The sequence below is a fragment of the Saccopteryx leptura genome, chromosome 2, assembly GCF_036850995.1.
Source record: "Saccopteryx leptura isolate mSacLep1 chromosome 2, mSacLep1_pri_phased_curated, whole genome shotgun sequence".
Taxonomy (NCBI): domain Eukaryota; kingdom Metazoa; phylum Chordata; class Mammalia; order Chiroptera; family Emballonuridae; genus Saccopteryx; species Saccopteryx leptura.
The window spans coordinates 364,875,591-364,901,755 of record NC_089504.1 but is presented as its reverse complement, the minus strand read 5'-3'; the positions used below and the strand labels follow the sequence as shown (position 1 = coordinate 364,901,755).

The following is a 26,165-nucleotide window of genomic DNA, read 5'->3' as shown; positions in this document are numbered from 1 at the left end:
GAGATGCAGTGTTTCCTGTTCACGGCTGGCTTTGTCCACGTGTTGTTACACCCTGACGCAGAAGGAGGTGCGATGACACTGTGGTGAGGAAATGCAGTGTTTCCTGTTCATGGCTGGCTTTATCCACGGGTTGTTACACCCTGATGCAGAAGGGGGTGCGATGACACTCCGGTGGGGAGATGCAGTGTTTCCTGTTCACGGCTGGCTTTGTCCACGTGTTGTTACACCCCGACGCAGAAGGGGGTGCGATGACACTGCGGTGGGGAGATGCAGTGTTTCCTGTTCACGGCTGGCTTTGTCCACGTGTTGTTACACCCCGACGCAGAAGGGGGTGCGATGACACTGCGGTGGGGAGATGCAGTGTTTCCTGTTCGCGGCTGGCTTTGTCCACTGTTATTAGACCCTGACGCAGAAGGGGGTGCGATGACACTCTGGTGGGGAGATGCAGTGTTTCCTGTTCACGGCTGGCTTTGTCCACGTGTTGTTACACCCCGACGCAGAAGGGGGTGCGATGACACTGCGGTGGGGAGATGCAGTGTTTCCTGTTCACGGCTGGCTTTGTCCACGTGTTGTTACACCCCGACGCAGAAGGGGGTGCGATGACACTGCGGTGGGGAGATGCAGTGTTTCCTGTTCGCGGCTGGCTTTGTCCACTGTTATTAGACCCTGACGCAGAAGGGGGTGCGATGACACTCTGGTGGGGAGATGCAGTGTTTCCTGTTCACGGCTGGCTTTGTCCACGTGTTGTTACACCCTGATGCAGAAGGGGGTGCGATGACACTGCGGTGGGGAGATGCAGTGTTTCCTGTTCACGGCTGGCTTTGTCCACGTGTTGTTACACCCTGATGCAGAAGGGGGTACAGGGGGTACGATGACACTCCAGTGGGGAGAGGCAGTGTTTCCTGTTCACGGCTGGCTTTGTCCACATGTTGTTACACCCTGACGCAGAAGGGGGTGCGATGACACTCCGGTGGGGAGAAAGGGTGTTTCCTGTTCACGGCTGGCTTTGTCCACGTGTTGTTACACCCTGACGCAGAAGGGGTTGCGATGTCACTCTGGTGGGGAGAAGCAGTGTTTCCTGTTCACGGCTGGCTTTGTCCACGTGTTGTTACACCCTGATGCAGAAGGGGGTGCGATGTCACTCTGGTGGGGAGAAGCAGTGTTTCCTGTTCACGGCTGGCTTTGTCCACGTGTTGTTAGACCCCGACGCAGAAGGGGGTGCGATGACACTCTGATGGGGAGATGCAGTGTTTCCTGTTCACGGCTGGCTTTGTCCACGTGTTATTAGACCCCGACGCAGAAGGGGGTGCGATGACACTGCGGTGGGGAGATGCAGTGTTTCCTGTTCACGGCTGGCTTTGTCCACGTGTTGTTAGACCCCGATGCAGAAGGGGGTACAGGGGGTACGATGACACTCCAGTGGGGAGATGCAGTGTTTCCTGTTCACGGCTGGCTTTGTCCACGTGTTGTTACACCCTGACGCAGAAGGGGGTGCGATGACACTCTGGTGGGGAGAAGCAGTGTTTCCTGTTCACGGCTGGCTTTGTCCACGTGTTGTTAGACCCCGATGCGTGACGAGAGGGCCCTCTGCTTCCTCAGTCCCGTGGCCTTCACTCCCCTGCCTTCTGTCTGTCTCGGTTGGGTCGCCAGATGAGGCTGGATGTTTCCTCCCTGTGCTCGTGAGCGGAGCTCGTGGGGATGGGAGGCGCTCCACGCTCCCGTTACACGGGCTCTTCTCAGGTCAGGTTTCCAAACTTCGGTGTGGGAGGAGTCCGTGTTGTCTTTTCACCCGCAGTCTCCGGTGGAAAAGGAACACGGTGTTGGTCTCGAGTCCCTGCTGGTCCTTGCACTCTTGGTGATAAGCCATCTCTCTCTTCCTTCCTCTCTGCTGCCTTTCTCATCTCCTGCCATGTCCCCCTGTGGCCAGAACTGTGGTCTTCACGCCTCTGGGAAGAGGAGGAAGAGGAGGTGGTGGGGGGAGGGGCACCGGTGAGAGCAGCAAGGATGGGGCGTCCACATTAGGACCTCTGCGTCCCTGTGGCCGCCTGTCACACAGGCCGCTTAAAAGCCCGATGCGTTTGGGTGGAAGCCGGCAGTTTGGTGCCACGGGCCTCCAGCAGGGGGCGGTCTCTCCTCGTTTTAGGGAATCGTCCTGCCCCAGATCCTAAGCGGAGTGGCAGCCAACCTCGTCAATGCCCTCATCAACTATCTGTTTCTCCATCAACTGCATCTTGGAGTGATGTGAGTTCACCCCAATTCTTGGGACAGGGGAGACAAGACATGACCTTGCATGTGGCTTCTGCAGGGAGATGAGGAGGAGGAGGAGGGGTGGAGAATGAGACCGTTTGACCTGGTTGTGGGTCCATGGGTGGTTTTCTCCTTGGACCGCGGTGGAGACCGCGGCTGGGGATGGAGAGTGAGGGTGCTCTGGGAATAAGTGGGTCTCGGGGCAGACACCCCGGCCAGGGAGGGCGCTCACCGTGCTCCTGAGGCTGAGGAGGGGTGGACAACAGCCCTCTCATCGCGCTCCGGTCTCCCCAGGGGCTCGGCTCTGGCCAACTTGGTGTCCCAGTTCTCTCTGGCCCTGCTCCTCTTTCTCTACATCTTCTGGAAGAAACTGTATCAAGCCACCTGGGGAGGTAAAGGCCGCCTGTTGTCTTCCCCACTGGGGCACGGGTTCCTGTGGAGCTCCCGGGGGGTGGACAGAGATGTGCTGTCCACTGTCTTGTCTCTGCCTGCCTGCAGGGTGGTCCCTCGAGTGCCTGCAGGACTGGGGCCCCTTCTTCCACCTGGCCGTCCCCAGCATGCTCATGCTGTGCATCGAGTGGTGGGCCTACGAGATCGGGAGCTTCCTGTGCGGTCAGTGCCGGGACGCACGGTGACAGCCGGCTGGGGGCGGGGGCGGAGGGGGACGACGCCGTCCAGCGGTGCAGAAGCGCAGCACCGGCCGTCTGTCTGTCTCCCTCAGGTGTCCTTGGCGTTGTGGAGCTGGGAGCCCATTCCATCGTGTACGAGCTGGCCATGGTGGTGTTCATGGTGAGTGCCCAAGGCTGGTCGTGAACAGGGTCCTCCAGACGCACCTGGATGTTCAGGACCGTCAGTCATCGTTTGTGAAATGATGCGAGAAAGGACAGTTTTCTCCTAGGACCTAAGAAGGTCCTTCTGGTTCGGTGGGGTCTCCCTGCGCGCTGAGTGGGGCTGGGGAGGAGCCCTGAGTGAGTTGTTTGCTCGAGTCATCCGTCCTCCTAATGGTCACGGCTAATGGTACTGAACAGTGGCGATGTGTGAGGCGCTGTGGGGTGGTCAGCATGCAGGGACTCGTTTAATCCTGGCAGTAACCCTCAGACTATTACGAGGTCCCTTTCACAGATAACCACTGAGGCCTGTGAGGGTAACCCACGCAGGATCCCACAGCTGATAGGTAGATGGCAAAGTAGGATTTGAACCCAGGGAATCTGGCTGCAGAGCTCCCATCCCTAACCACTGTGCCCCACTGCTTTCCTGTGTCTGGGATCCACCCGGCAAACCCTCTACCGGGGATGCTCTGCCTGTGAGGGCTGCTGTTCTGTTGCTTGGCAACCAAGCTATTTTAGTGCCTGGGGTGAGGCCATGGAGCCATCCTCAGTGCCCAGGGCCAACTTTGCTTGAACCATTGGAGCCCTGGCTGCAGGAGGGGAAAAGAGAGAGAGCGAGAGAGAGAAGGGAGGAGGGTGGAGAAGCAGATGGGCGCTTCTCCTGTGTGCCCTGACTGGGAATTGAACCAGGGGCTTCTACACACCAGGCCAACGCTCTACCACTGAGCCAACTGGCCAGGGCAGGATTCTGTCTTCTAACCTCACTCCCTTGATGGTCTTTAGAACAGACCAGTGTTGGGCTCCTGGCAGTCCATCCTTCCACACCCAGAAGGCAATGGTGACTGTGTAGAGCCTCCCAGAGCCCAGGTCGGGAGCTGTGCAGAAAAGGCAGTGTGGAGAAAGCAGCTGTGTCAGGCTTGCTGGCTGGTGTCCCGGCTGCAAGCACTTTGCATGATTAGTGCGAGAGCATGTGGCAGAAAGCCACGTGTGCGTCTCCGTGAAAAGCTGTGGGTGCTCTCGCTCGGGGGCGATTCTCCCAGATCGCTCGCCCTCAGTGTGAAGTGAGGTCCCCTGGTTCCGTCAGACGCCAGCGTGAGGGGCAGTGTTCCTGATCCTTTGCCCTCCACTACAAAAAGCAGGTTTTCCTTCGTCTGCAAGCCTGTCTCTGCGAGCCTCCCATCAACAGATAACAGCCGAGGCTTTCCGGCTCCACAGTCCCTCTACTGTCTGCCCGAGTCCAATACGAACCCGTGAACCCGCCTGGCCTTGGCCACTGGCATTGCCGTCAGGTCCCTGACAGGATCAGAGCCCAGGGTTCCAGGGTCCCTGCTGGCCCGGGGGCTCTCCTCCGCTAGACACAAGGATATTGCAGATCAGTCTTCCTATAACCTCTGGGACCGAGTTTCCCCGGCGAGGTGGGGACGCGCGATGGGCCCAGTCCCTCCTCGCTGGGCAGGGTGCGCGGCGAGCCTCAGGACGGACGGACGGACGGAGCGAGAGGCCCAGCTGCTCCCTGCGCTGAGCCCTCACCGTCCCCGCCTCCTCGCTGGGCAGGGTGCGCGGCGAGCCTCAGGACGGACGGACGGACGGAGCGAGAGGCCCAGTGCTGCCCTGCGCTGAGCCCTCACCGTCCCCGCCTCCTCGCAGATACCCACAGGCTTCAGCGTGGCGGTGGGGACGCGCGGTGGGCCCAGTCCCTCCTCGCTGGGCAGGGTACGCGGCGAGCCTCAGGACGGACGGACGGACGGACGGACGGAGCGAGAGGCCCAGTGCTCCCTGCGCTGAGCCCTCACCGTCCCCGCCTCCTCGCAGATACCCACAGGCTTCAGCGTGGCGGCCAGCGTCCGGATCGGGAACGCGCTGGGCGCTGGGAACATCGAGCAGGCCAGGAGGTCCTCCACGGTCTCCGTGCTGGTCACAGGTAGCGTCGGCGTTGCAGCCGGTGACTCGGCGGAGCCGCCTGTGCACGGGGCGCCCGGGCTCCCGGTCCTCACCGACCTCCTTTCTCACTCTGCTCTCTCTGCCCGTTTCCCTCCAGAACTCTTTGCTGTAGCCTTTTGTGCCCTGCTGTTCGGCTGTAAGGATCACGTGGGATACATTTTCACCACCGATAGGTAAGTGCTGAGACTGTCCTTGAAACGTGAAAAGACTCTGCGGTAAAGAAATGGTTGGGGCCCTGGCCGGTTGGCTCAGCGGTAGAGCGTCAGCCTGGTGTGCAGGAGTCTCGGGTTCAATTCCCGGCCAGGGCACACAGGAGAAGCGCCCATCTGCTTCTCCACCCCTCCCCCTCCTTCCTCTCTGTCTCTCTCTTCCCCTCCCGCAGCCAAGGCTCCATTGGAGCAAAGATGGCCCGGGCGCTGGGGATGGCTCCTTGGCCTCTGCCCCAGGCGCTGGAGTGGCTCTGGTTCCGGCAGAGCGACGCCCAGGATGGGCAGAGCATCGCCCCCTGGTGGGCAGAGCGTCGCCCCCTGGTGGGCGTGCCGGGTGGATCCCGGTCGGGCGCATGCGGGAGTCTGTCTGACTGTCTCTCCCCATTTCCAGCTTCAGAAAAATACAAAAAAAAAAAAAAAAAAGAAATGGTTGGAGCCCTGGCCGGTTGCTCAGTGGTAGAGCGTCAGCCTGGCGTGCAGGAGTCCCGGGTTCGATTCCCGGCCAGGGCACACAGGAGAAGCGCCCATCTGCTTCTCCACCCCTCCCCCTCTCCTTCCTCTCTGTCTCTCTCTTCCCCTCCCGCAGCCAAGGCTCCACTGGAGCAAAGTTGGCCCGGGCGCTGAGGACGGCTCCGTGGCCTCTGCCTCAGGCACTAGAGTGGCTCTGGTTGCAACAGAGCAACGCCCCAGATGGGCAGAGCATCAACCTCCTGGTGGGCATGCCGGGTGGATCCTGGTCGGGCGCATGTGGGAGTCTGTCTGCCTTCCTGCTTCTCACTTCAGGAGAAAAATAGAAATGGTTGGGCTGGTGCTTTCACTCCGGGCCTCCCGGGGCTGGAGCATCTTCGGAGGGCTCCTGAGGCACTTGTGCAAAATCAGGAACTTGCTGATGTGACCTGGACAGAAACGATGAGGTACAGGAACTACCGTATTCCCCCATGTACAAGAGACACATTTTTTTTGAAAAATTTGGGGTCTAAAATCTGGGTGTGTTTTATACACTGGTTGTAGATTTTTTTTAGTTGCATTTCCCACTTTTTCGCACTTGTTTTCGCGCTCCTTGTTGAAGGCAGTGATTTGTCATCAGACACAGATGAGGACAAGCTAATGGATGGGAGTTTTGACAGTGACGAGGAATTGTATGAATTTTATGATGAATAAAACTTGAGTTCAATAACTTTACGTAATACATTTTTTTCCAAAATTCGGGTCCCCAAATTAAGGTGGGTCTTATACGTGGAACATCTTCTACATGGGGAACTACGATAATTTATAATCTAGCACGCCAAATGTAATGAGCCTTGACTTTGACAGGATACTGATGTATTTTTTTATTTGTTTTTTATTTTTATTTTTTAACAGAGACAGAGAGAGAGAGTCAGAGAGATGGATAGATAGGAACAAACAGACAGGAACGGAGAGAGATGAGAAGCATCAATCATTAGTTTTTCGTGGCCACACCTTAGTTGTTCATTGATTGTTTTTTCATATGTGCCTTGACTGCGGGCCTTCAGCAGACTGAGTAACCCCTTGCTCGAGCCAGCGACCTTGGGTCCAAGCTGGTGATCTTTTGCTCAAATCAGATGAGCCTGCACTCAAGCCGGCAACCTCGGGGTCTCGAACCTGGGTCCTTCCGCATCCCAGTCCTACGCTCTATCCACTGCGCCACCACCTGGTCAGGCATACTGATGTATTTTAAAGAAGGAAACTCCTTTTTTTTTTTTTTTTTTTTTTGGTACCACTGGTTACATTACCATGTTAATTATTTCATCCCAATGACAACAACCATTGTGATATCTCAGGATTTTCCAGTTTGTCGTAGCTGTGTCATATATTTATTAAACCCAGTTGAAGTTAAAAATGTCACCAAGGAGCTGTCCTTGGAAAATCGCATGGTCAGGCCGATTCCTGAAGAGGAGACCTTCTACAAGGGGTACCCCTGCTCTGCAGGTTCTGTCTGTTTCGGGGTTCATCAGTGAGGCGAGCTGCTTTGTCTTATGTAGATATTTTGTGAGGGCACTTCTTATCTGGGATTTTTATTTTTATCAGCAATGACACTGTGCTAATTGACTTCCCTCCCTGGATTCAAAAAGCAGGGGAAGGGAGAGCACTAAATTCCTCCTGTTCTTCAGGTGTCTGTCTTCTTCTTCTCTCTCTCTCTCTCTCTCTCTCTCTCTCTCTCTTTTTTATATTTTTCTGAAGTGAGAAGCACAGAGGCAGACAGACACCCACATGTGCCCGACCAGGATCCACCCGGCATGCCCACCAGGGGGCGATGCTCTGTTGCAACCAGAGCCATTCTAGCGCCTGAGGCAGAGGCCATGGAGCCATCCTCAGAGCCGGGGTCAACTTTGCTCCAGTGGAGCCTTGGCTGCAGGAGGGGAAGAGAGAGACAGAGAGGAAGGAGAGGGGGAGGGGTGGAGAAGCAGATGGGCGCTTCTCCTGTGTGCCCTGGCCGGGAATCGAACCTGGGACTTCCACATGCCGGGGAGGTATCTGTCTCTTGACAATCTGATGTTTATTAGGTTGTCAGCTTTTGGTCTCCGCTGTTTGCTGTGGGGAAAAGGAGATGTTGAACGGACCCTCCCTTCAGAAGGAGTGGGGAGGGACCAGAGGTTCTCGTCTTCTTCTAAGGGGGGCTGTGTATCGGGCGTGCATTCTGCACCGGGGGCTTCAGGGGGAACACGGTGCATGTTCGAATCTGAATCTGTCCACATCCCGGAAACCACGCGGGGGGGGGGGGGGGTGAGAAAAACTATACCTCTGATGAAATCAGCAGACACAGAAAAGTTGCAAAGTCAGGTTATTTGTACGTGAGCCAGGATGAAACGCCCGGGCAGGCTCAGAGCCAGACGCGGAGGCGGCTTCGGTCCTCACGTCATCATCAGGGAGGAAAAGAGGCCGCCTCTACGCAAAATAAAGGGGGAAATCACAAAACATACTTTTTTTTTTTTTTTTTAAGCACAAGAGACTAGTTTGCATAACTTTTACATGTAAATTTAAAAATCTGGAAGGAATAAATAATTATCTGGGAAAATAATTTATCAGAACGTATCCTAGAAAACAGAGAAGGTCTAAAAATGACTGATTTCCTTAGAAGAAATGAGGAGAAATTATTTAAAAATGATGAAAAACACCAATCCCGGGGGGGGGGGGTTCGAAGGAGGATTTTATGGAAACCTTTAAACTTAGGTCATTCTCGTGCTGTCTGAACTGTTCCAGGAAGCAGAAGAAGGAAAAAAAGCTCCACATTCTGTTTATGAAGCAAATAGAACATTGGTACTGAACTCTGACAAAGCTAGCCCAATAAAAAGGAAAGTCACGCACCAATGTGTAACTTACTAAGATCAGTTTTAAAATCCAAAATCTGCCGTGTCTAGCTTTGGAGGTCAGGCCCCATGCCTGGGAACCAATAATTCTGCAAGCTTCACCTATAGAGCCTTTCTCCCTAGGCGACCTGGTTCTGGAGAAAGAAATCCAGCTTTTCTGTTGTGCTTCGTGTATACAGACCGAGAGAGACACATGTGGTCACCAGTCGCTTGATTTGACTGTCTACATTGACCAAAATGACTATATATATATTTTTTCTAAAAGTCATGGGATACGATGTAGAGTTGGTCTCCCCACCCACACACCCACCCACCCACACACACACGTGCCAAAAAACAGTAGGGCTGTCCCTGCATAGGGTGTTGGCTGGACCACATGAGTCTCTTTGGGGACACACAGAAAGCCGAGTGCCGTCCCCCGGGAAACGGCACTGTTTACTTTTTCAAGTGTCTGTCCCTTGCTGATCACCTTGTGCTTCATTTCCCGAACAGGGAAGTCATTGCTCTCGTGGCTCGAGTGGTTCCAATTTATGCTGTGTCCCACCTCTTTGAAAGTCTCGCTGTAAGTGCTATGCGCCAGTCCCTTAAGCATCTTCACATTCATTCTCTGTGTTCTGAGGTTGGGAAGCTGAGCAGGGAAGGCAGGTGGGTAGGTCGGTCGGTACTGAATACTTTCGTATTTGCTTTCCAAGAACACCGGCCGTGAGAGTCCCACAGAATGGGACAGCGTGGGGGGGGGTCCCTCAGAAGCATCAGCAGGGTTCACACTGACGGTTGTCCTCTGCCCGCAGTGTACCAGCGGCGGCATTCTGAGAGGAAGCGGAAATCAGAAAGTCGGGGCCATCGTGAACGCCATTGGGTACTACGTGATCGGCCTCCCGATCGGGATTTCGCTGATGTTCGCGGCCAGGCTGGGAGTGATCGGTAAGCTTGAGCCACGGGCAGGCAGGGCTGAGTTCCCCGTGGGCCCCGGAAATGACCGTCCACGCTTGCGGGCCTTGCCTGAGGGCCCTGGGACTGTGGGAGCCTCCCCACACTCATTCCGTGCCCTGTCAGGGAGACCAGGGAGGCAGCAGGAGGCCGGGGCTGCCTGGCCAGGCCCCTCTCCAGGGGGGCAATCTCTCACACTTACCTACCCCAACAGAGCAACACGGCCTTTCTGCTCACCTCCCCGCCCTGCGTTATCAAGAGCTCACTTCTCGGCCCTGGCCGGTTGGCTCAATGGTAGAGCGTCGGCCTGGCGTGCAGGAGTCCCGGGTTCGATTCCCGGCAGGGCACACAGGAGAGGCACCCATCTGCTTCTCCACCCCTCCCCCTCTCCTTCCTCTCTGTCTCTCTCTTCCCCTCCCGCAGCTGAGGCTCCATTGGAGCAAAAGATGGCCCGGGCACTGGGGATGGCTCCTTGGCCTCTGCCCCAGGCGCTAGAGTGGCTCTGGTCACGACAGAGCATCGCCCCCTGGTGGGCGTGCCGGGTGGATCCCGGTCGGGCGCATGCGGGAGTCTGTCTGACTGCCTCCGTTTCCAGCTTCAGAGAAATGCAAAAAAAAAAAAAAAAAAAAGCTCACTTCTCCAAAGTTGCCGACAGCAGAGGCTGCCGCTTCTAGAAGCATTCGGAAATGGACCCGTTGTGGCTCCTGCTCTGTCCGTCCGTTGGTGACAGCTCTTGCGTGTATGGTGAGGCCCTGAGAGTGAGCCTGCAGGACTGCCTGAGGCCATCATAAACTGACCAGACTGGAGTGTTTGCGGTTGAGGCAGGGGCAGGGGCCGCCGGACAGCCTTGGTGTGACTCTCACAGAGCTGTGGGAGCATCGCGGTGGCGGTCCCCACCCTGGAACCATGTCCCCTCGGTCTTAGCCAAGGCAGTTGGGAGGATCCATAGAGGGCAGTCCCGGAGCTGTGTTCTCTGTGTCCCCTCAGGCCACTCTACAACCTGCACTTCTGGCCTGGTGCAACTTTATTTTTTTAATTCAGTGAGAGGAGGGGAGATAGACAGACTCCCGCTTGTGCCTCCACTGGGATCCACCCAGCAAGCCCACTAGGGGGCGATTCTCTGCCCATCTGGGGTGCTGCTCCGTTGCTCAGCAGCCAAGCTGTTCTTAGCACCTGAGGCTGAGGCCATGGAGCCATACTCAGTGCCCAGGGCCAACTCGCTCCAATGGAGCCCTGGCTGCAGGAGAAAAAGAGAGAGAGAAGCAAGAGGGGGAGGGATGGAGAAGCAGGTGGTCACTTCTCCTGTGTGCCCTGACTGGGAATTGAACCAGGACATTCACACACCAGGCCAATGCTCTACCACTGAGCCAACTGGCCAGGGCCAGCCTGGTACAAGTTCTAAGCCGTGTGTCTTGTGTCTCTCCCTAGTCCCCAAGGCCATGGCTGTTGTGCGTGTGAACAACCCAGAAGGAAGACGAGGGTGGAGGGGAGCTCTTTATCAGCTCACTACAGTGTGTCCGTAAAGTCATGGTGCACTTTTGACTGGTCACAGGAAAGCAACAAAAGACGATAGAAACATCATCTTTTCTATACAGCAGAGCAGCCCATGGCCATGCCAGTTGAGATGTGGACGGTACAGAGGAAAGTTCAGTGTGTTCTGTGGCTCGTTAAATTAGAATCCATGACCAAAGTGCAACGTGAATATCGGCGCATTTATAACGAAGCGCCACCACATAGGAATAACATTACTCGGTGGGATGAGCAGTTGAAGGAAACCGGCAGTTTGGTGGAGAAACCCCGTTCTGGTAGGCCATCAGTCAGTGATGAGTCTGTAGAGGCTATACGGGATAGCTACCTAAGGAGCCCTAAAAAATCTGTGCTTGAGCCCACATCGAACCGCACTGAATAGGTATGAAACTGGGAGAGTTTTCCTTTTATTTGGTGCAGATTTCACATTTCTATCGTCTTTTGTTGCTTTCCTGTGACCGGTCAAAAAAATGTACCGTGACTTTACGGACACACTGTACATTTGGGAAAAAGAACTTAATCTACAGGATCTGAAATTACCAGAGCTATTTTTTTTTCTTTATAGAAGGGGAAAGAAATGACTGCCCATCTTTGATTTCTAAAATAATAATCTGGAATCCATTGGCAGTTAATACTTGATTACACTAGAATTTGTGACTGACTACAGTGTGACGGTTTGTTTTCCTCTGTTGGTTCTTGGCAGGTTCAGAGGTGATGAGAAGTCATCTGATACCCAGAGTGAACTTCCAGTCCAAAGTGTCCCACGGTGTTGCACATTTTTTTCTCAAGTTCAATAATATTTTAATGAAAAATATGTGAGATGAACGGAGAATGCCATTGCCAATGTAATATTTCCTGGGCTTGCGTCATGGCTCAGAAAATTATTTAGCTGAGTTTCTGGCATTACTCATATTCTAGATTTGACGATGGCAGAGCTCAGAGAAATATTGGAGGCATCCACGTGAAAATATAGATTTCTCTGTGTCCCAGGTGCTATACTAGGCTCACCAATTTACCTAACAGCTATACCTGCCACATGCAAAGTACAAGCAGTTAGGAATCACTTATAAAAAAAAAATGCTGGGGTATAAACTTCCAGGTATAAAATAAATAAGTCAAGAAGAGTATCATGTACAGGCTGGTGACTATAGTTAACAGTACTACTCATATTGTATATTTGAAAGTTGGTAAAAAAGTAGATCTTAAAAGTTCACATCATAAGAAAAATCACTGTATTATATGAGGTGGTATCTTAACTGGACTTATTGGGGTAATCATCTCACAATTCAGCTGACCTTTTGAACAGCATGGATTTGAACGGCACAGGTTCACTTATACGTGTATTTCGTGTGTGTGTGTGTGTGTGTGTGTGTGTGTGTGTGTGTGTGTGTGTGTGACAGAGAGGGACAGACAGGAAGAGAGAGAGATGAGAAGTATCAATTCTTTGTTGCAGCACATTAGTTGTTCATTGATTGCTTTCTCAGATGTGCTTTGACCTGGACGCTAGAGCTGAGCAAGTGACCCCTTGCTCAAGCCAGCGACCAGGGGGTCATGTCTATGATCCCACACTCAAGCCAGTGAGCCCACGCTCAGGCTGATGAGCCTGCACCCAAGCCGGTGACCTCGGGGTTTTGAACCTGGGTCTTCCGCGTCCCAGTCCGACACTCTATCCACTGTGCCACCGCCTGGTCAGGCTCTATTTTTTTTATTTTTCAATAAATACAGCCAACCCTTCATATCCTCTGATTTTGCATCTATGGATTCAGCTAACTGTGGATCAAAACAATCTTTTTGCATTCCCAATAGCAGTTTCCCAACTGTGGGTTGAAAATACTGGCTGGATCTGGAATGCAAAGGGCCAACCGCAGTTACACTTTGGGAGAGCCAGAAATTGTACGGGCGTTGTCCACTGCGCGGGCCTCTGTTGCCTCTTCACCCCGTGGGGGTCAGCTTCATGTCCCAGGATGGAATCGTCATGTTGGACACCTGAGATGACTAGAAGGCTGTCTTGTCAATTACATCCCAATAAAAAATGTTGAGGACTCCAGGGAAGTGAGGGCTCTTTGAGAAGTCTGCAGTCACTCTCTGTCACCCACCACTTAAAATAAAAATAAGTATAGTACTAACTGGTTTTGAATATTCTGTCCACTCTGAGAGGGGCTGTAGAATGCCTACACAAGGTCCCCGAGGGAGCCTGAGGAGGCCACAGGTCCCCGTGGACGACGCCCGCAAATCCTAAGGACGGCCGTAATTTCCTGGCAAGCTTTACAAACACACCGACTCCTGGGCCCAGGGAATTCTGATAACCTTCCTGTTTTAAGGTTCTTAGGTTGAGTCCGTTGTCAACAGCAATTTTTTTTTTTAACGTTTATTTATTGATTTTAGCGAGAGAGGAAGGGAGAGAGATAGGAACATCGATCTGTTTCTGTACGTGCCCTGACTGGGGATCGAACCAGCAAACTGCGCTTTGGGACCGTAAAGTCGGCCGAAGGTTAAAAAAAATTTATTGGGGGGCGGGGGTTCACCTGCCGGGCTGACTCCTAAGACAAGGCTGAGGTCAGCAACCGGTTCTGTAACAGGTCGGGTTAAGTAGGGGGCTCGAGGGGGCTGGGGGCTGGTAGTCATTACAGGAAAAAGGATTAACTGTAAGTAAGCTAGGGGACCCTCCACACCTGCGTGAGTCACCTGGGTGCCCAGGGGTTAGTGACCGGGAACATCCAGTTTGTCAGTGTCCCTTTGTCCTCTTAAGGGTGGAAGGGGCCTGGCCCCCACCTGCAACCCTATCAGGAACAACACTCTAACTCACCAAGCTATCCAGCCAGGTACAATTTTTTTTTTTAATTTTTAAAAATTGATTGATTGATTTTTAGCCAGAGAGGGGGAGAGAGAGAGAGAGAGAGAGAGAGAGAGAGAGGAATGTCGATCTGTTCTTCTATGCGCCCTGACCGGGGATTGAACCGGCAACCTCTGTGCTTCCGGTCGGCGCTCTAGCCAGTTGAGCCATCTGGCCAGGCAGACAGAACAGCATCTTTCACACAGTGAGCCTGTAGCGAGACTGCTGGAACCCTAATCCGTAACTTTCAAGTTACAGCCGCAGAGAGCTGGTTAAATTCTGTTTAAGACAGGTGGAGCGTGTCCTTTCCATGGGTTGGGAACGCTGGATTTGATATACTGGATACTGGTTTTTACTAGTCTGTTATCAGAATGGCAGGCAGTCCCCAACTTTAGTCTACATGTCAGACTGATTACATGATTGGCACACAGGAGCAGAGTTGTAAACTTTGCCCTGAAGCTGGGCACCTTAACCCATAAACCATTAGCCCCAGTTTGGCCACCTTACTTTGAAATATAGAAAAGAAAGGCCCTTAGCATAAGTCACTTTTAGCAGAACTCACTTTCTCTAAAACAAAAAGACTTTTAGCAGAATTTACTTTTTCTGAATTTTTTTTTTTTTTTTTTGTATTTTTCTGAAGTTGGAAACGGTGAGGCAGTCAGACAGACTCCCGCATGCTCCCGACCGGGATCCACCCGGCATGCCCACCAGGGGCGATGCTCTGCCCATCTGGGGCGTTGCTCTGTTGCAACCAGAGCCATTCTAACGCCTGAGGCAGAGGCCACAGAGCCATCCCCAACGCCCGGGCCATCTTTGCTCCAATGGAGCGTTGGCTGTGGGAGGAGAAGAGAGAGATAGAGAGGAAGGAGAGGGGGAGGGGTGGAGAAGCAGATGGGCGCTTCTCCTGTGTGCCCTGGCCGGGAATCGAACCCGGGACTCCTGCATGCCAGGCCGACGCTCTACCACTGAGGCAACCGGCCAGGGCCCAGAATTTACTTTTTCTAAAAGACCCCCTACCCCTGGCTTTGGGGCTAGTCTTGCAAGGCTGTGTGTGGCCTTACAAGATTGCGGATGGGCCCTGAATGTTTCTCCCTGAATTAATCCTATAGATCAACATTGTGAAATGAGTTTGCTTCACTGCTTTGTTTTACCCTGGCCAGAATGTAACTGTGCCTTTTAAAGCTTGCTCCTGAGTGTGTGTGGGGTCCTAGGTGTATGGACTGCTAGTTCCTTCATTGGTCCCGCCTGGCTTTTGAAAGAAAGACTCCTTAATGTGGCTATTTAATTGCGTGGCAAACCTCTGTTTCTCCTGTTCCAATGTAACAACTTTTAACCCCTATCCCAAAATAAACAGTGACCAACCACAAGGAACAAATAAAGGCTCTCAGGAAGGGAGTCGCCCCCTGCGCTTGCATTTTGGCGGAGACTCAAAGGCCAGGCTGAGGAGCGGGAGGACTCTTCAGGGGAACAGAGGGTGCGCCCCCATGGAGGCCATTGTAGGCTTGGGGAGGCTGGAGGCAGGTTTAACAGGAAGCGGGGCCTCCTGCACAGTTGGTTAGAGGGTGCATGTTTGGTGTTCTCTGGCCGGTCCCAAGTTGGAAGCAGGGACAAGAGTTAAGGAAGCTGTCAGTTATTGATCGACCACATCCCGGCCATGTCGGATCAATGGTTACAGAACTTGTTATTCAGTTTCCTAGACTGTCCCTGGCCAGGCACATCTGGCCTCCCAACTCGACTGCTGAAGTATATATATATATATATATATATATAGAGAGAGAGAGAGAGAGAGAGCGAGAGAGAGAGAGAGAGAGAGAGAGAGAGAGAGGGAGCGCGCGCGCGTGCGCATGCGCGCGCAGGCCGGGCTCCTGGGATTGCAGATCAAGGGTCAGTTTTCTCGACAGGTTGGTTGCTTTCGGTTGTAGGTCAAGGTTCTTTTTTTAAATTTTTTTTTATGGTTTGACCTTTGGATATTTATTCTCTCACATCTATTGTTAGAGTTTCTGAGGTCATTCGAGTTTCACTGTCGACCAGAAACGTCCCCCCAGCCCCCCCCCCATTGCTTGGGGTCCCCCTCTGTATCACCTGTGGGTTTGGTCGGTAGAGTTTGAGGATTTGGGCACTTTGGGATTTCCGAGGCTTGTCCCGTCCTCCCTAACTGCTCAGCCCCTCCTTGGATGTGATCTCTCTCTCTCTGCGATCACCAGGTGGCTCCCCGGGAGAGGGCTCTAGTACTGCAGGTGGCTGGTGACTTCTGTGTATTTAACTTGTCAGTTCCCTTGTTTGAATAAATACGCAAATAAATAAACAGGGCACGGTAGTTTAGTAGTCCTATTAGAAACAGGGTGTCATTTGTCCTGGAAATTGTATTTCCTTGTAAGTGTCACTCTTCTTTTTTTGACAGAGAGTCAGAGAGAGGGATAGACAGACAGGAAGGGAGAGAGATGAGAAGCATCAATTTTTCGTGGCGACACCTTAGTTGTTCATTGATTGTTTTCTCATATGTGCTTTGACCGCGCGCGGGCCTTCAGCAGACCGAGTGACCCCTTGCTCAAGCCAGTGACCTTGGGTCCAAGCTGGTGAGCTTTGCTCAAACCAGATGAGCCCGCGCTCAAGCTGGCGACCTCGGGGTCTCGAACCTGGGTCTTTCGTGTCCCAGTCCAACGCTCTATCCACTGCGCCACCGCCTAGTCAGGCGTATGTCACTCTTCTTAATAGCTGAGCATTATGATTCCAAATGTTTGTTCTGAGAACCAGAAAAGCCAAGAAGTAGCCTTGGGGAGCCCTGGACGCCCAGAGCCTTCTGAAAAACCAAAGGGGAGAGCCAGGGACAGAGGTCTCTGGCTCAACCGCAGTTGGAAACGTGGGTTCTCTGAAGGGAATTGGTTGTGCTCCCTGAGGCTGGCGGGCGTTCCGCTGAGTTAACCTCTATGAACTATTTCCACATCCAGGTCTGTGGTCTGGGATCATCATCTGTACGGTCTGCCAAGCAGTGTGTTTTCTCGGCTTTATTTCTCGGCTAAATTGGGAAAAAGCCTGTCAACAGGTAACTATGCTCATTGTTATCCTGGTAAATGTTCCTCTCCCAGAAAACAAACAGAATTAGCTTTGGCTGGTACTTCTCTCTCTCTCTCTCCTCATTTTGGAAGGTTCTTTTCACTTTTTATCACAGATGCTACTTTTTTGTTGTTATTTTATTTTTTAATTTTTTTTTAATTTTTTTATTTTTTACAGGGACAGAGAGAGAGTCAGACAGAGGGATAGATAGGGACAGACAGACAGGAACGGAGAGAGATGAGAAGCATCAATCATCAGTTTTTTGTTGCGACACCATAGTTGTTCATTGATTGCTTTCTCATACGTGCCTTGATCGTGGGCCTTCAGCAGACCGAGTAAGCCCCCGCTCGAGCCAGTGACCTTGGGTCCATGCTAGTGAGCTTTTTTTGCTCAAGCCAGATGAGCCCACGCTCAAGCTGGCTATCCTGGGGTCTCGAACCTGGGTCCTTCCGCATCCCATTCCAACTCTCTATCCACTGTGCCACCGCCTGGTCAGGTTGTTATTTTATTTTTTAATTTAAGTGAGATGAGGGGAGGCAGAGAGACAGATTCCCGCATGCTACCGACTGGGATCCACCATCCTGGCAAGCTCCCTATGGGGCCGTGCTCTGCCCATCTGGGGCCATTGCTCCATTGCTTGGCAACTGAGCTATTTTTAGTGCCTGAGGGAGAGACCACGCGCCATCCTCAGTGCCTGGGGCCAACTTGCTCAAGCCAATCCAATCCAGCCATGGCTGTGGGAGGGGAAGAGAGAGAAGAGAGAGAAGGAGAAGGGGAGAGGTGGAGAAACAGATGATTGATTCTTCTGTGTGCCCGGACTGGGAATTGAACCTGGGACATCCACATGCTGGGCTGATGCTCTACCACTGAGCCAACTTGCCAGGGCTGTCGTTATTATTGAGACTGCATTGAATTCAGACATGAGGGGCCAAGATGAGCTTTGCTTTCTCCAGGCCCCTTTGTTTATTCGTTGACTAGAAAACGGGGTCCCTTTCTTTGTGTCCTGTGTTAGGCTGCCCTCCATTGTGCCTGAAAAGCCGATTTCAGGGTGAAATTTGGAACTGGAAAGGTGGTATGCCATGAAATTCATCCTAACATTGTTTGTTGTTTTTACAATCCTAAAATACCACATTAGGATACTTGTGCGCATGTTTCTCTCCAACTTTCTAGGTCCATGCGGGGGTCTAAGAAATAGGTGATAGATAAGTGAGATGAAGGAGAAAGAAGGGATGACCCTAAATGACCTTGGTCCCCATCTTCCCCTTCTTCTGCTTCACGTCCTACCCTGACCCCGTGTCAGTCGCCATGAAGGGCGATTCCGTTGTGAACCAGAGAAGCTCCCGTGTTGCTTGTCAAGGAAGGGCGATGGCGTGGCTTCTCCTGAACTGAGGCGGCCAGGTCAGAGGTTCTAGCAGCACGGGGGCCGTGCCCCGTGGGTTCACTCTGCATTTCACCTTGCAGGCTCAGGTTCATGCCAACGTAAAACTAAACACGACCCAGGATGGGACTTCCCTCCCTCAAGACTCACGTCACCCAGGTATGCTGTCACCGCCCCCACGTGTGGAACAGGCGTGTCTCTCTCTCTTTCTCTCTCTTTCTCTCTCTCTCTCAGGGGTCCCGGAGGGGCCATCTGCAGGACACAGCTAGGTTTGCTGCTGGGAGCTGCCATTTAAATAGGGAAGTCATGTTTCAGAAACAAACAATAAACTTAAAAAACAAAAACAAACAATGGGAGGTACAGGGACTGGAGCTGTGTTGGCTCGAGTTCCGAGCAGACCGCTGTAAGGATGATTCAAGGCTGCCGTTGGCGACGTTAAGGTGCCCGGGCAAACATTCCCCGGGCGTTTCTCATGCCGTGGCGGTCCTGTGCTTTGATCTTATCTTGGAAACTGGCGTTGGAGTGTTTGTTTCCGTGGGGTCCTCCCGTCCTGGAGGCAGACAGGTGGGGCTCTCCCAGTTCCTGAGGCATGCAGTCAGGCCCTCCCACCAGTCCTGCCCCTTCATCACCCACACCCTGTTGAGTGCCTGGACTGATCCTGAATTGCTGCCAGTGGTCCATTTCTGTCGTTTCTGCCCTAGCTCATGATCTCGTTCACATCATCCGGTCTCCCATGTGCCTGGTTATCTCGGCCCATGCTCCAGAGGGTATTGAAAATTGTATTTGAAAATTGCTTGTTGAAGTGACTTGAGACCCAAGATGATGGTGTCTGTCTTCTGCCAGGATCTGCCTTGGCTTCTGCCTGACCCAGTTATGAGCAATCTCTAGAGCAGTTGGAGAAATGGAAGTTTCTAGGCAGCCTGGCTGACCCCAAGGTGACCGGCATAAGGGCTGGTGTACTTGTGGTTCATCCTTAATTTTTTTTTTTTTTTTTTTTTTTTTTGTATTTTTCTGAAGCTGGAAACGGGGAGAGACAGTCTGACAGACTCCCGCATGCGCCCGACCGGGATCCACCCGGCACGCCCACCAGGGGCGACGCTCTGCCCACCAGGGGGCGATGCTCTGCCCCTCTGGGGCATCGCTTTGCCGAGACCAGAGCCACCATAGCGCCCGGGGCAGCAGCCAAGGAGCCATCCCCAGCGCCCGGTCCATCTTTGCTCCAATGGAGCCTCGGCTGTGGGAGGGGAAGAGAGAGACAGAGAGGAAGGAGGGGGGGGTAGAGAAGCAAATGGGTGCCTCTCCTATGTGCCCTGGCCCGGAATTGAACCCAGGTCCCCCGCACGCCAGGCCGACGCTCTACCGCTGAGCCAACTGGCCAGGGCCTGGTTCATCCTTAATTCTTGGATGATCTCTCCAAAGCACTGCTAGGTCCAGATGGAAAACTCTCAGGTCAAAAGTGACCCCTGCCCCTCCCACCACCACCACCACCACCGCCGCCACCAAACCTGGCAGGCTCACCCGTTTGGGTTTCCACCTGCCTCTAAATCCTGCCCAGATGCCTGGCTTTTCATTATATTTTAGTGCTCTGACACCTTCAAGATGACATTTTTCATTTTCATAGTTCTCTTCAGAGAAGGGGCTGGTCCAGGTTCTCTAGCGCCCACCGCCTGTACAGAGCCAGGGTAGGAACAGTAGCTGTGAGCGCTCAGGGGCTCCCACACGTGCCTGCCGAGAGCCGAGAGTAGTGCCTGGCTCAGAGGAGCGTTTCAGAAGCGGGAGGCACTGCTCCGCTGTTGGGAATGATCTTCTCTCAGAGCTCCGAGGGCGTGCTAACATTCCTGGTGTCCGCTGGCGCTGGTCAAGCAGTCAGTGCCCGTCTTCTTCTTGTTCCGTGAGGTCATCTGCCTTTATGCTCTCTCTTGGGAAGCTTTTAGGAGATTTTTTTTATTTTTTTATTTTTTGTATTTTTCTGAAGCTAGAAACGGGGAGAGACAGTCAGACAGACTCCCGCATGCACCCGACCGGGATCCACCGGGCACGCCCACCAGGGACACGCTCTGCCCACCAGGGGGCGATGCTCTGCCCCTCCGGGGCGTCACCCTGCCGCGACCAGAGCCACTCTAGCGCCTGGGACAGAGGCCAAGGAGCCATCCCCAGGGCCTGGGCCATCTTTGCTCCAATGGAGCCTCGGCTGCGGGAGGGGAAGAGAGAGACAGAGAGGAAGGAGAGGGGGTGGGGTGGAGAAGCAGATGGGCGCTTCTCCTGTGTGCCCTGGCCGGGAATCGAACCCGGGACTTCTGCACGCCAGGCCGACGCTCTACCGCTGAGCCAACCGGCCAGGGCCAGGAGATTTTTTTTTTAATGCCTACTATTCTGAAGGGTCACGAAACTAAAGCTAGGTCCGACTCACTGTCCTGCTGGGTACTTATTAGACCTTCCATGTGAAGAAGACTCACCTCCGTCTTCAACGGCTTTGAATTATTTCTTCCCGAAATGATCATGTGAGTGTCAGTCCCTCGAAAACTTCCCTTATGACTTTTAACTCCGAGAGCTTCCCAATTTCTCTAGTGCTTGAGGCGGGGCCGAGCCCCCCGGAGGACCCAGACCTGTCAGTGTTCCCGTGAAGGAAGGGAGGGGCCCTCTGAGATAGAATTCCTCGCGTTCCTCCCAGTGTAACAACTGCTTCCTGGCTCAACTTCCTCCCAGCTAGCAACACACAACACGCTTCACCTTTTCTATTTCTTTTACACGGAGGGGGCAAAAAATAAATAAATAAAATCCTTTTAAGCTACTAACTCAGTTCCTTTTCCCCCCTCAGTGGGCCCTGAGAGCCAGGAAGACATTTTAATGAGAAGTGTGGACAAAAAGGACGAGAACCAGCAGCAGGGTCAGCAGACGCGCCAGGAAGACCGCCTTCGGGCCCAGCCAAGGGACGTGACCAAGTTGACCGGGAGGCAGCTGGTGCTGCGGCGGGGGCTTCTGCTCCTCGGGCTCATTTCCATCCTGCTGGCGGGGATTTTAGTGAGAGTGTGTGTCGCGGTTTAGTTCACGTGGCAAGAAAGGGCAGGTCAGGGGGACACCTCTGAGCTCACACGCAAATAATTCATAGGCCCAGGGGTGGGAATCCGTGTCCCCACTTACAGTCATTTCAACTGTGCTCGTGGATTTCAAGGATTGAGAGTTCAAAGATCTATTTTCTAGCGAAGAGAAGGAGCTGAGGGAAGGACTGTATTCTGTTCTGGTCCAAGACGATGTCTGAAAGATTACGTGAGAGGAATAATCCATCCACCCCTGTCTCAACCGAGGACCATTGTGTACTGACCACATTCATGTACGGCTCTAATATTCTGCTTACTGTTTTGTTTTGTTTTGTTTTGTTTTCCTTTAGTTACAAACCCATGTTCTGAGCCGCTGAAGGACTGACTGTTGCTATCTGAATTATTTAAATACATGTTGCCATATATCTTTCCTTGTGTGTTATATCGTTATTCCACGGGAGATGACATCTGTTCGTGTTCACCTGGGGTCAGATCTCAGTCACGGAGGGCGCTGAAGATGCTCAAGGAACGAAAGTGGGGAAAGGCAGATTATTTAGAAGAGAGGAGTCCATGGCATCGATCAGCACACTTCCTGTTAAGGTCCCATCATGATTGTTAATCCAAATTCGGGGGGACCTGAAATACGGAAGACAGGAGCAAGGTCCGTTGTTTACACATCAAAGCTTTATTGTCTAGCTTGGCCAAGCGGCGGGAACTCCGACAGAAATCTGACGGAGAGTGCGCATGCCCTTTGTTCTACTTAGTTTTTATAGTTTTGTAAGTGGGAAGTACAGAAGCAAAAATTGCAATTAGGAGCCCCTTACCGCTATTGGTTATAGTCATATGTCCTTTAACATGATAGGACCATGTTCAATTTGCAAACCATACATCATTTTGGAGAAAACAAAATTTACAAGCCAACACAATGGTAGAAAGATGTCTCTTTACATAGTAAAAGCATTCCTATATTATCTAGTGTTCATCTGCTATCTCTCTGTCCAGAGTCACATACGCATTTACATAGGAGAGGTAGTTTCGGTGGGGACAAATGCCCGCAAATGGCTCATTGCTATAAGAAAAGGTTTATTTTGGCTTTTCTCTTCCTGCACCTGGCTAGCCATTCACTCCTTTCCCCACAGGTGTGGTGGAATGTCAGGGAATCCATGTTTTCCTTCCCTTTGCATTTACAATACAATGGCAAGAGCCATCCTGGTTATTCCAATCACACAGTACAGAGACTATTCTCACAATTTCTCTGCACACCTTAATCCAAATTAATAAAATGTTCTCCAAGCCTCCTAAAATATTAATATTAATTCTGTAGCCTTTGGTACTTTACAACACCTGCGGGTGAAATGGCTTAGTGGCTCCTCAATGATATCCGTTTGGACTGACAGTGGATTGGCAGAGGATAGGAGGGGTAAAGCTGTAGGCTGCAGCCCCACTGGAAACCAGTGCTTCATCTTTATTCCAGCGTGCTGAACATCCCACAGAGAAAAGTAAGGGGTTTGAAGAGTTAGCTGGAGGAAGAAGTCAGGCCTTTTCCTACTTGTTTCCTTCTTTTCCAAACGAAAGGAGGGGAGATAGAGAGACAGATTCCTGCATGCACCCTGACCAGGATCCACCCGGCAACCCTGTCTGGGGCCAAGCTCTGCCCATCTGGAGCCATGCTGGCAACTGAGCTATTTTTAGCACCTGAGGTAGAGGCTCCATGGAGCCATCCTCAGTGCCTGGGGTTGACCTTTGAACTGGTTGAACCACTGGTTGTGGGAGGAGAGATAAGAGAAGGGGAGGGGGAAGGGTGGAGAAGCAGATGGTTGCTTCTCCTGTGTGCCCTGACCAGGAATCAAACCTGAAACATCTGCGTGCTGGGCCGATGCTCTACCACTGCGCCAACCAGCCAGGGCCAGGATGATTGTTCTTAAGTTTAGTTGTAACTCCAATTTGGCCCTGGGAGGTAGCAATAGGAACGTCTGCCTACTCCATCGCCTTCTCAGAATCTCATTTTTAAAAATTCTTGAGTCCCTTTCTTCTTCTCTCTGTGGCATCTCTAGTTGTCTGTCTTCAGTGTCACTGATTCTCTCCTCTGTCTTACCTGTTCTTTTTTTTTTTTTTTTTTTTTTTTGTATTTTTCTGAAGCTGGAAAGAGGGAGAGACAGTCAGACAGACTCCCGCATGCGCCCGACCAGGATCCACCCGGCACGCCCACCAGGGGCGACGCTCTGTCCACCAGGGGGCGATGCTCTGCCCCTCCGGTGTGTCGCTCCGTCGCGACCAGAGCCACTCTAGCGCCTGGGGCAGAGGCCAAGGAGCCATCCCCAGCACCCGGGCCATCTTTGCTCCAATGGACCCTCGGCTGCGGGAAGGGAAGAGAGAGACAGAGAGGAAGGAGAGGGGGAGGGGTGGAGAAGCAGATGGGCGCTTCTCCTGTGTGCCCTGGCCGGGAATCAAACCCGGGACTTCTGCACGCCAGGCCGATGCTCTACCACTGAGCCAACCGGCCAGGGCTGTCTTACCTGTTCTATTAGCTAAACTGGCTCTACCTCATTTTTCAATTCATGTATTGAGTCCTTCACTTCTGTTTTTGAAGTTTCAATCTCCTTGGTGAAGTACTTGTTTGTTTTCTGAGCTCCTCCAGTTCCCGATCTGTGTTTTCTCACATCTCACTGAGTATTTTCAGGACTTCAATTTTGAATTCTCTATTGTTTAACTCAGAGGTATCCATGTAATTGAGATTGCTTTCTGGAGATTTTTAAATTTTTCTTTCTGAACTGCATCTCTTTGTTGGGTAGTCACGGTATTCATTTTGTTCTGCCTTGATGGCATTCGAGAGTGAACTTGTTAAGGAATCACATAAAACACAACAAAAAATAAAAATAGGCCCTGGCCGGTTGGCTCAGTGGTAGAGCATTGGCCTGGTGTGCAGAAGTCCCGGGTTCGATTCCCGGCCAGGGCACACAGGAGAAGCGCCCATCTGCTTCTCCACCCCTCCCCCCCTCCTTCCTCTCTGTCTCTCTCTTCCCCTCCCACAGCCGAGGCTCCATTGGAGCAAAGATGTCCCGGGCGCTGGGGATGGCTCCTTGGCCTCTGCCCCAGGCGCTAGAGTGGCTCTGGTTGTGACAGAGCGACGCCCTGGAGGGGCAGAGCATCGCCCCCTGGTGGGCAGAGCTTCGCCCCTGGTGGGCGTGCCGGGTGGATCCCAGTCGGGAGCATGCGGGAGTCTGTCTGACTGTCTCTCCCCGTTTCCAGCTTCAGAAAAATACAAATAAATAAATAAATAAATATAAATGAATAATAAAAATAAGAAAGTAAAAATAAAGAATTAATTGTAAAAATAAAAGAGAAAAACCACCAGAAAACACAAAGAACAAAAGATAAAAACAAAACAAAACAACAACCAAAACAAAGAACCTAAAAAGACCCCAAATAGAAAAAAGGAGAAGTTATTCTATTGTAGTCTAGTGCAGTGGTCGGCAAACTGTGGCTCATGAGCCACATGTGGCTCTTTGGCCCCTTGAGTGTGGCTCTTCCAAAAAATACCACGTGCGGGCGCTACCTGGATAAGGAATGTATCTACCTATATAGTTTAAGTTTAAAAAATATGGCTCTCAAAAGAAATTTCAATCATTGCACTGTTGATATTTGGCTCTGCTGACTAACGAGTTTGCCGACCACGGGACTAGCAGATGGCACTGGATTACAAGTTTTAGCTCTGTGACATCCCCAGGTCAGCCTCCCAGTGAAGCTGCTGTCCCAATAATGAAGATGGGGTTACTGTCATGATGATGGGTAGGATTTGCAGTGAGGTTTGCAGCTTTAGCAGTGACGGTCTCAGGCCTCTGGGTGCCCCTCTCAGTGTCTCAGCAGCCAGGGGACCAGACACAGAGCACCTTTGTTCTTCAGGGGAAAAAGTGACTTTACAGGACCAGCTGCGGTGAATGTCTCTGCCATTTTTCTTAGGCATGAGGGGTGGGAGGCGGGGTCTGGGAGGCTGGGAGGGCTGCACTTTGTATATCTCTGTCTCTGCCCTGAGTGTGGGCTGCAGGCAGAGCACTGGACACTGGGCACTAGGTTCAGTGCCCCTCCAACTGCCCACCAATCTCTCTGCTCCTCCCAGCTGAAGAAGACCCGGTCATTCCAGATTTCTCTGCTCTCCGGAGCCCCAGCAGGCAGAAAACCAGACACTCCTGGCCACTCTCCTCTCTGGAGCCCCCAAGTGCTTCTTATCCTCCGCCCTCCATTTTCACCCTTTCCACCTTTAGTCCATTCGATATGCAGATATTTCAGGCAAGCCTTCGAGCCCAGCCAGGGTTCCTTCGTTGAGTTATAGCTGCTCACTTTGTTGAAATTCCAAGAGTAGAGATCAGTTGTATCTCTGACTACCATTACTATGACGGTCATCTCCCCTCTACTTTTATTTCTCTGTTACTTAATGGTTTTATTTGAAGGAAAGCCTATGGGATTTAAAAACATACAGATTTTTCAACTTTATTACTGATTATACACATTTTATAATATGCAAGCAATTGGGAAAATGTCAAGTAAATGTTTGTTTCTATAGTACTAGCTTGTTCTTGTTAAAAAATATTACTATGGCCTGACCTGTGGTGGTGCAGTGGGTAAAGCATCTACCTGAAATGCTAAGGTCACCGGTTCGAAACCCTGGGCTTGCCTGGTCATGGCACATATGAGAGTTGATGCTTCCTACTCCTCCCCCTTCTCTCTCTCTCTCTCTCTCTCTCTCTCCCTCCCTCTCTTCTTTCTGAAATAACAAATAAAGTATTAAAAAATATATATTACTATGGCCTGACCAGGCGGTGGTGCAGTGGATAGGGCATCAGAACTGGGATGC

General features: G+C 52.1%; 1 protein-coding gene across 2 annotated transcripts in view; it reads left to right on the top strand.

Moving 5' to 3' along the window:
* SLC47A1 (solute carrier family 47 member 1) overlaps positions 1-21,732 on the top strand; it is a 45,739-nt gene extending 24,007 nt beyond the window's left edge. Inside the window, exons 7-18 of one of the 2 annotated variants that reach the window (XM_066364967.1) lie at positions 2,144-2,241; positions 2,542-2,639; positions 2,746-2,859; positions 2,969-3,036; positions 4,887-4,995; positions 5,113-5,188; positions 9,046-9,115; positions 9,345-9,477; positions 11,714-11,776; positions 16,792-16,886; positions 18,359-18,434; positions 21,094-21,732. In XM_066364967.1, coding sequence (XP_066221064.1) covers positions 2,144-2,241; positions 2,542-2,639; positions 2,746-2,859; positions 2,969-3,036; positions 4,887-4,995; positions 5,113-5,188; positions 9,046-9,115; positions 9,345-9,477; positions 11,714-11,776; positions 16,792-16,886; positions 18,359-18,434; positions 21,094-21,320 — 1,227 coding nt within the window. In that variant the 3' untranslated portion in view covers positions 21,321-21,732. The remainder of the gene's footprint in view (positions 1-2,143; positions 2,242-2,541; positions 2,640-2,745; positions 2,860-2,968; positions 3,037-4,886; positions 4,996-5,112; positions 5,189-9,045; positions 9,116-9,344; positions 9,478-11,713; positions 11,777-16,791; positions 16,887-18,358; positions 18,435-21,093) is intronic. The other variant, XM_066364968.1, reaches the window with a different exon arrangement.
* Positions 21,733-26,165: the final 4,433 nt, after the last annotated feature.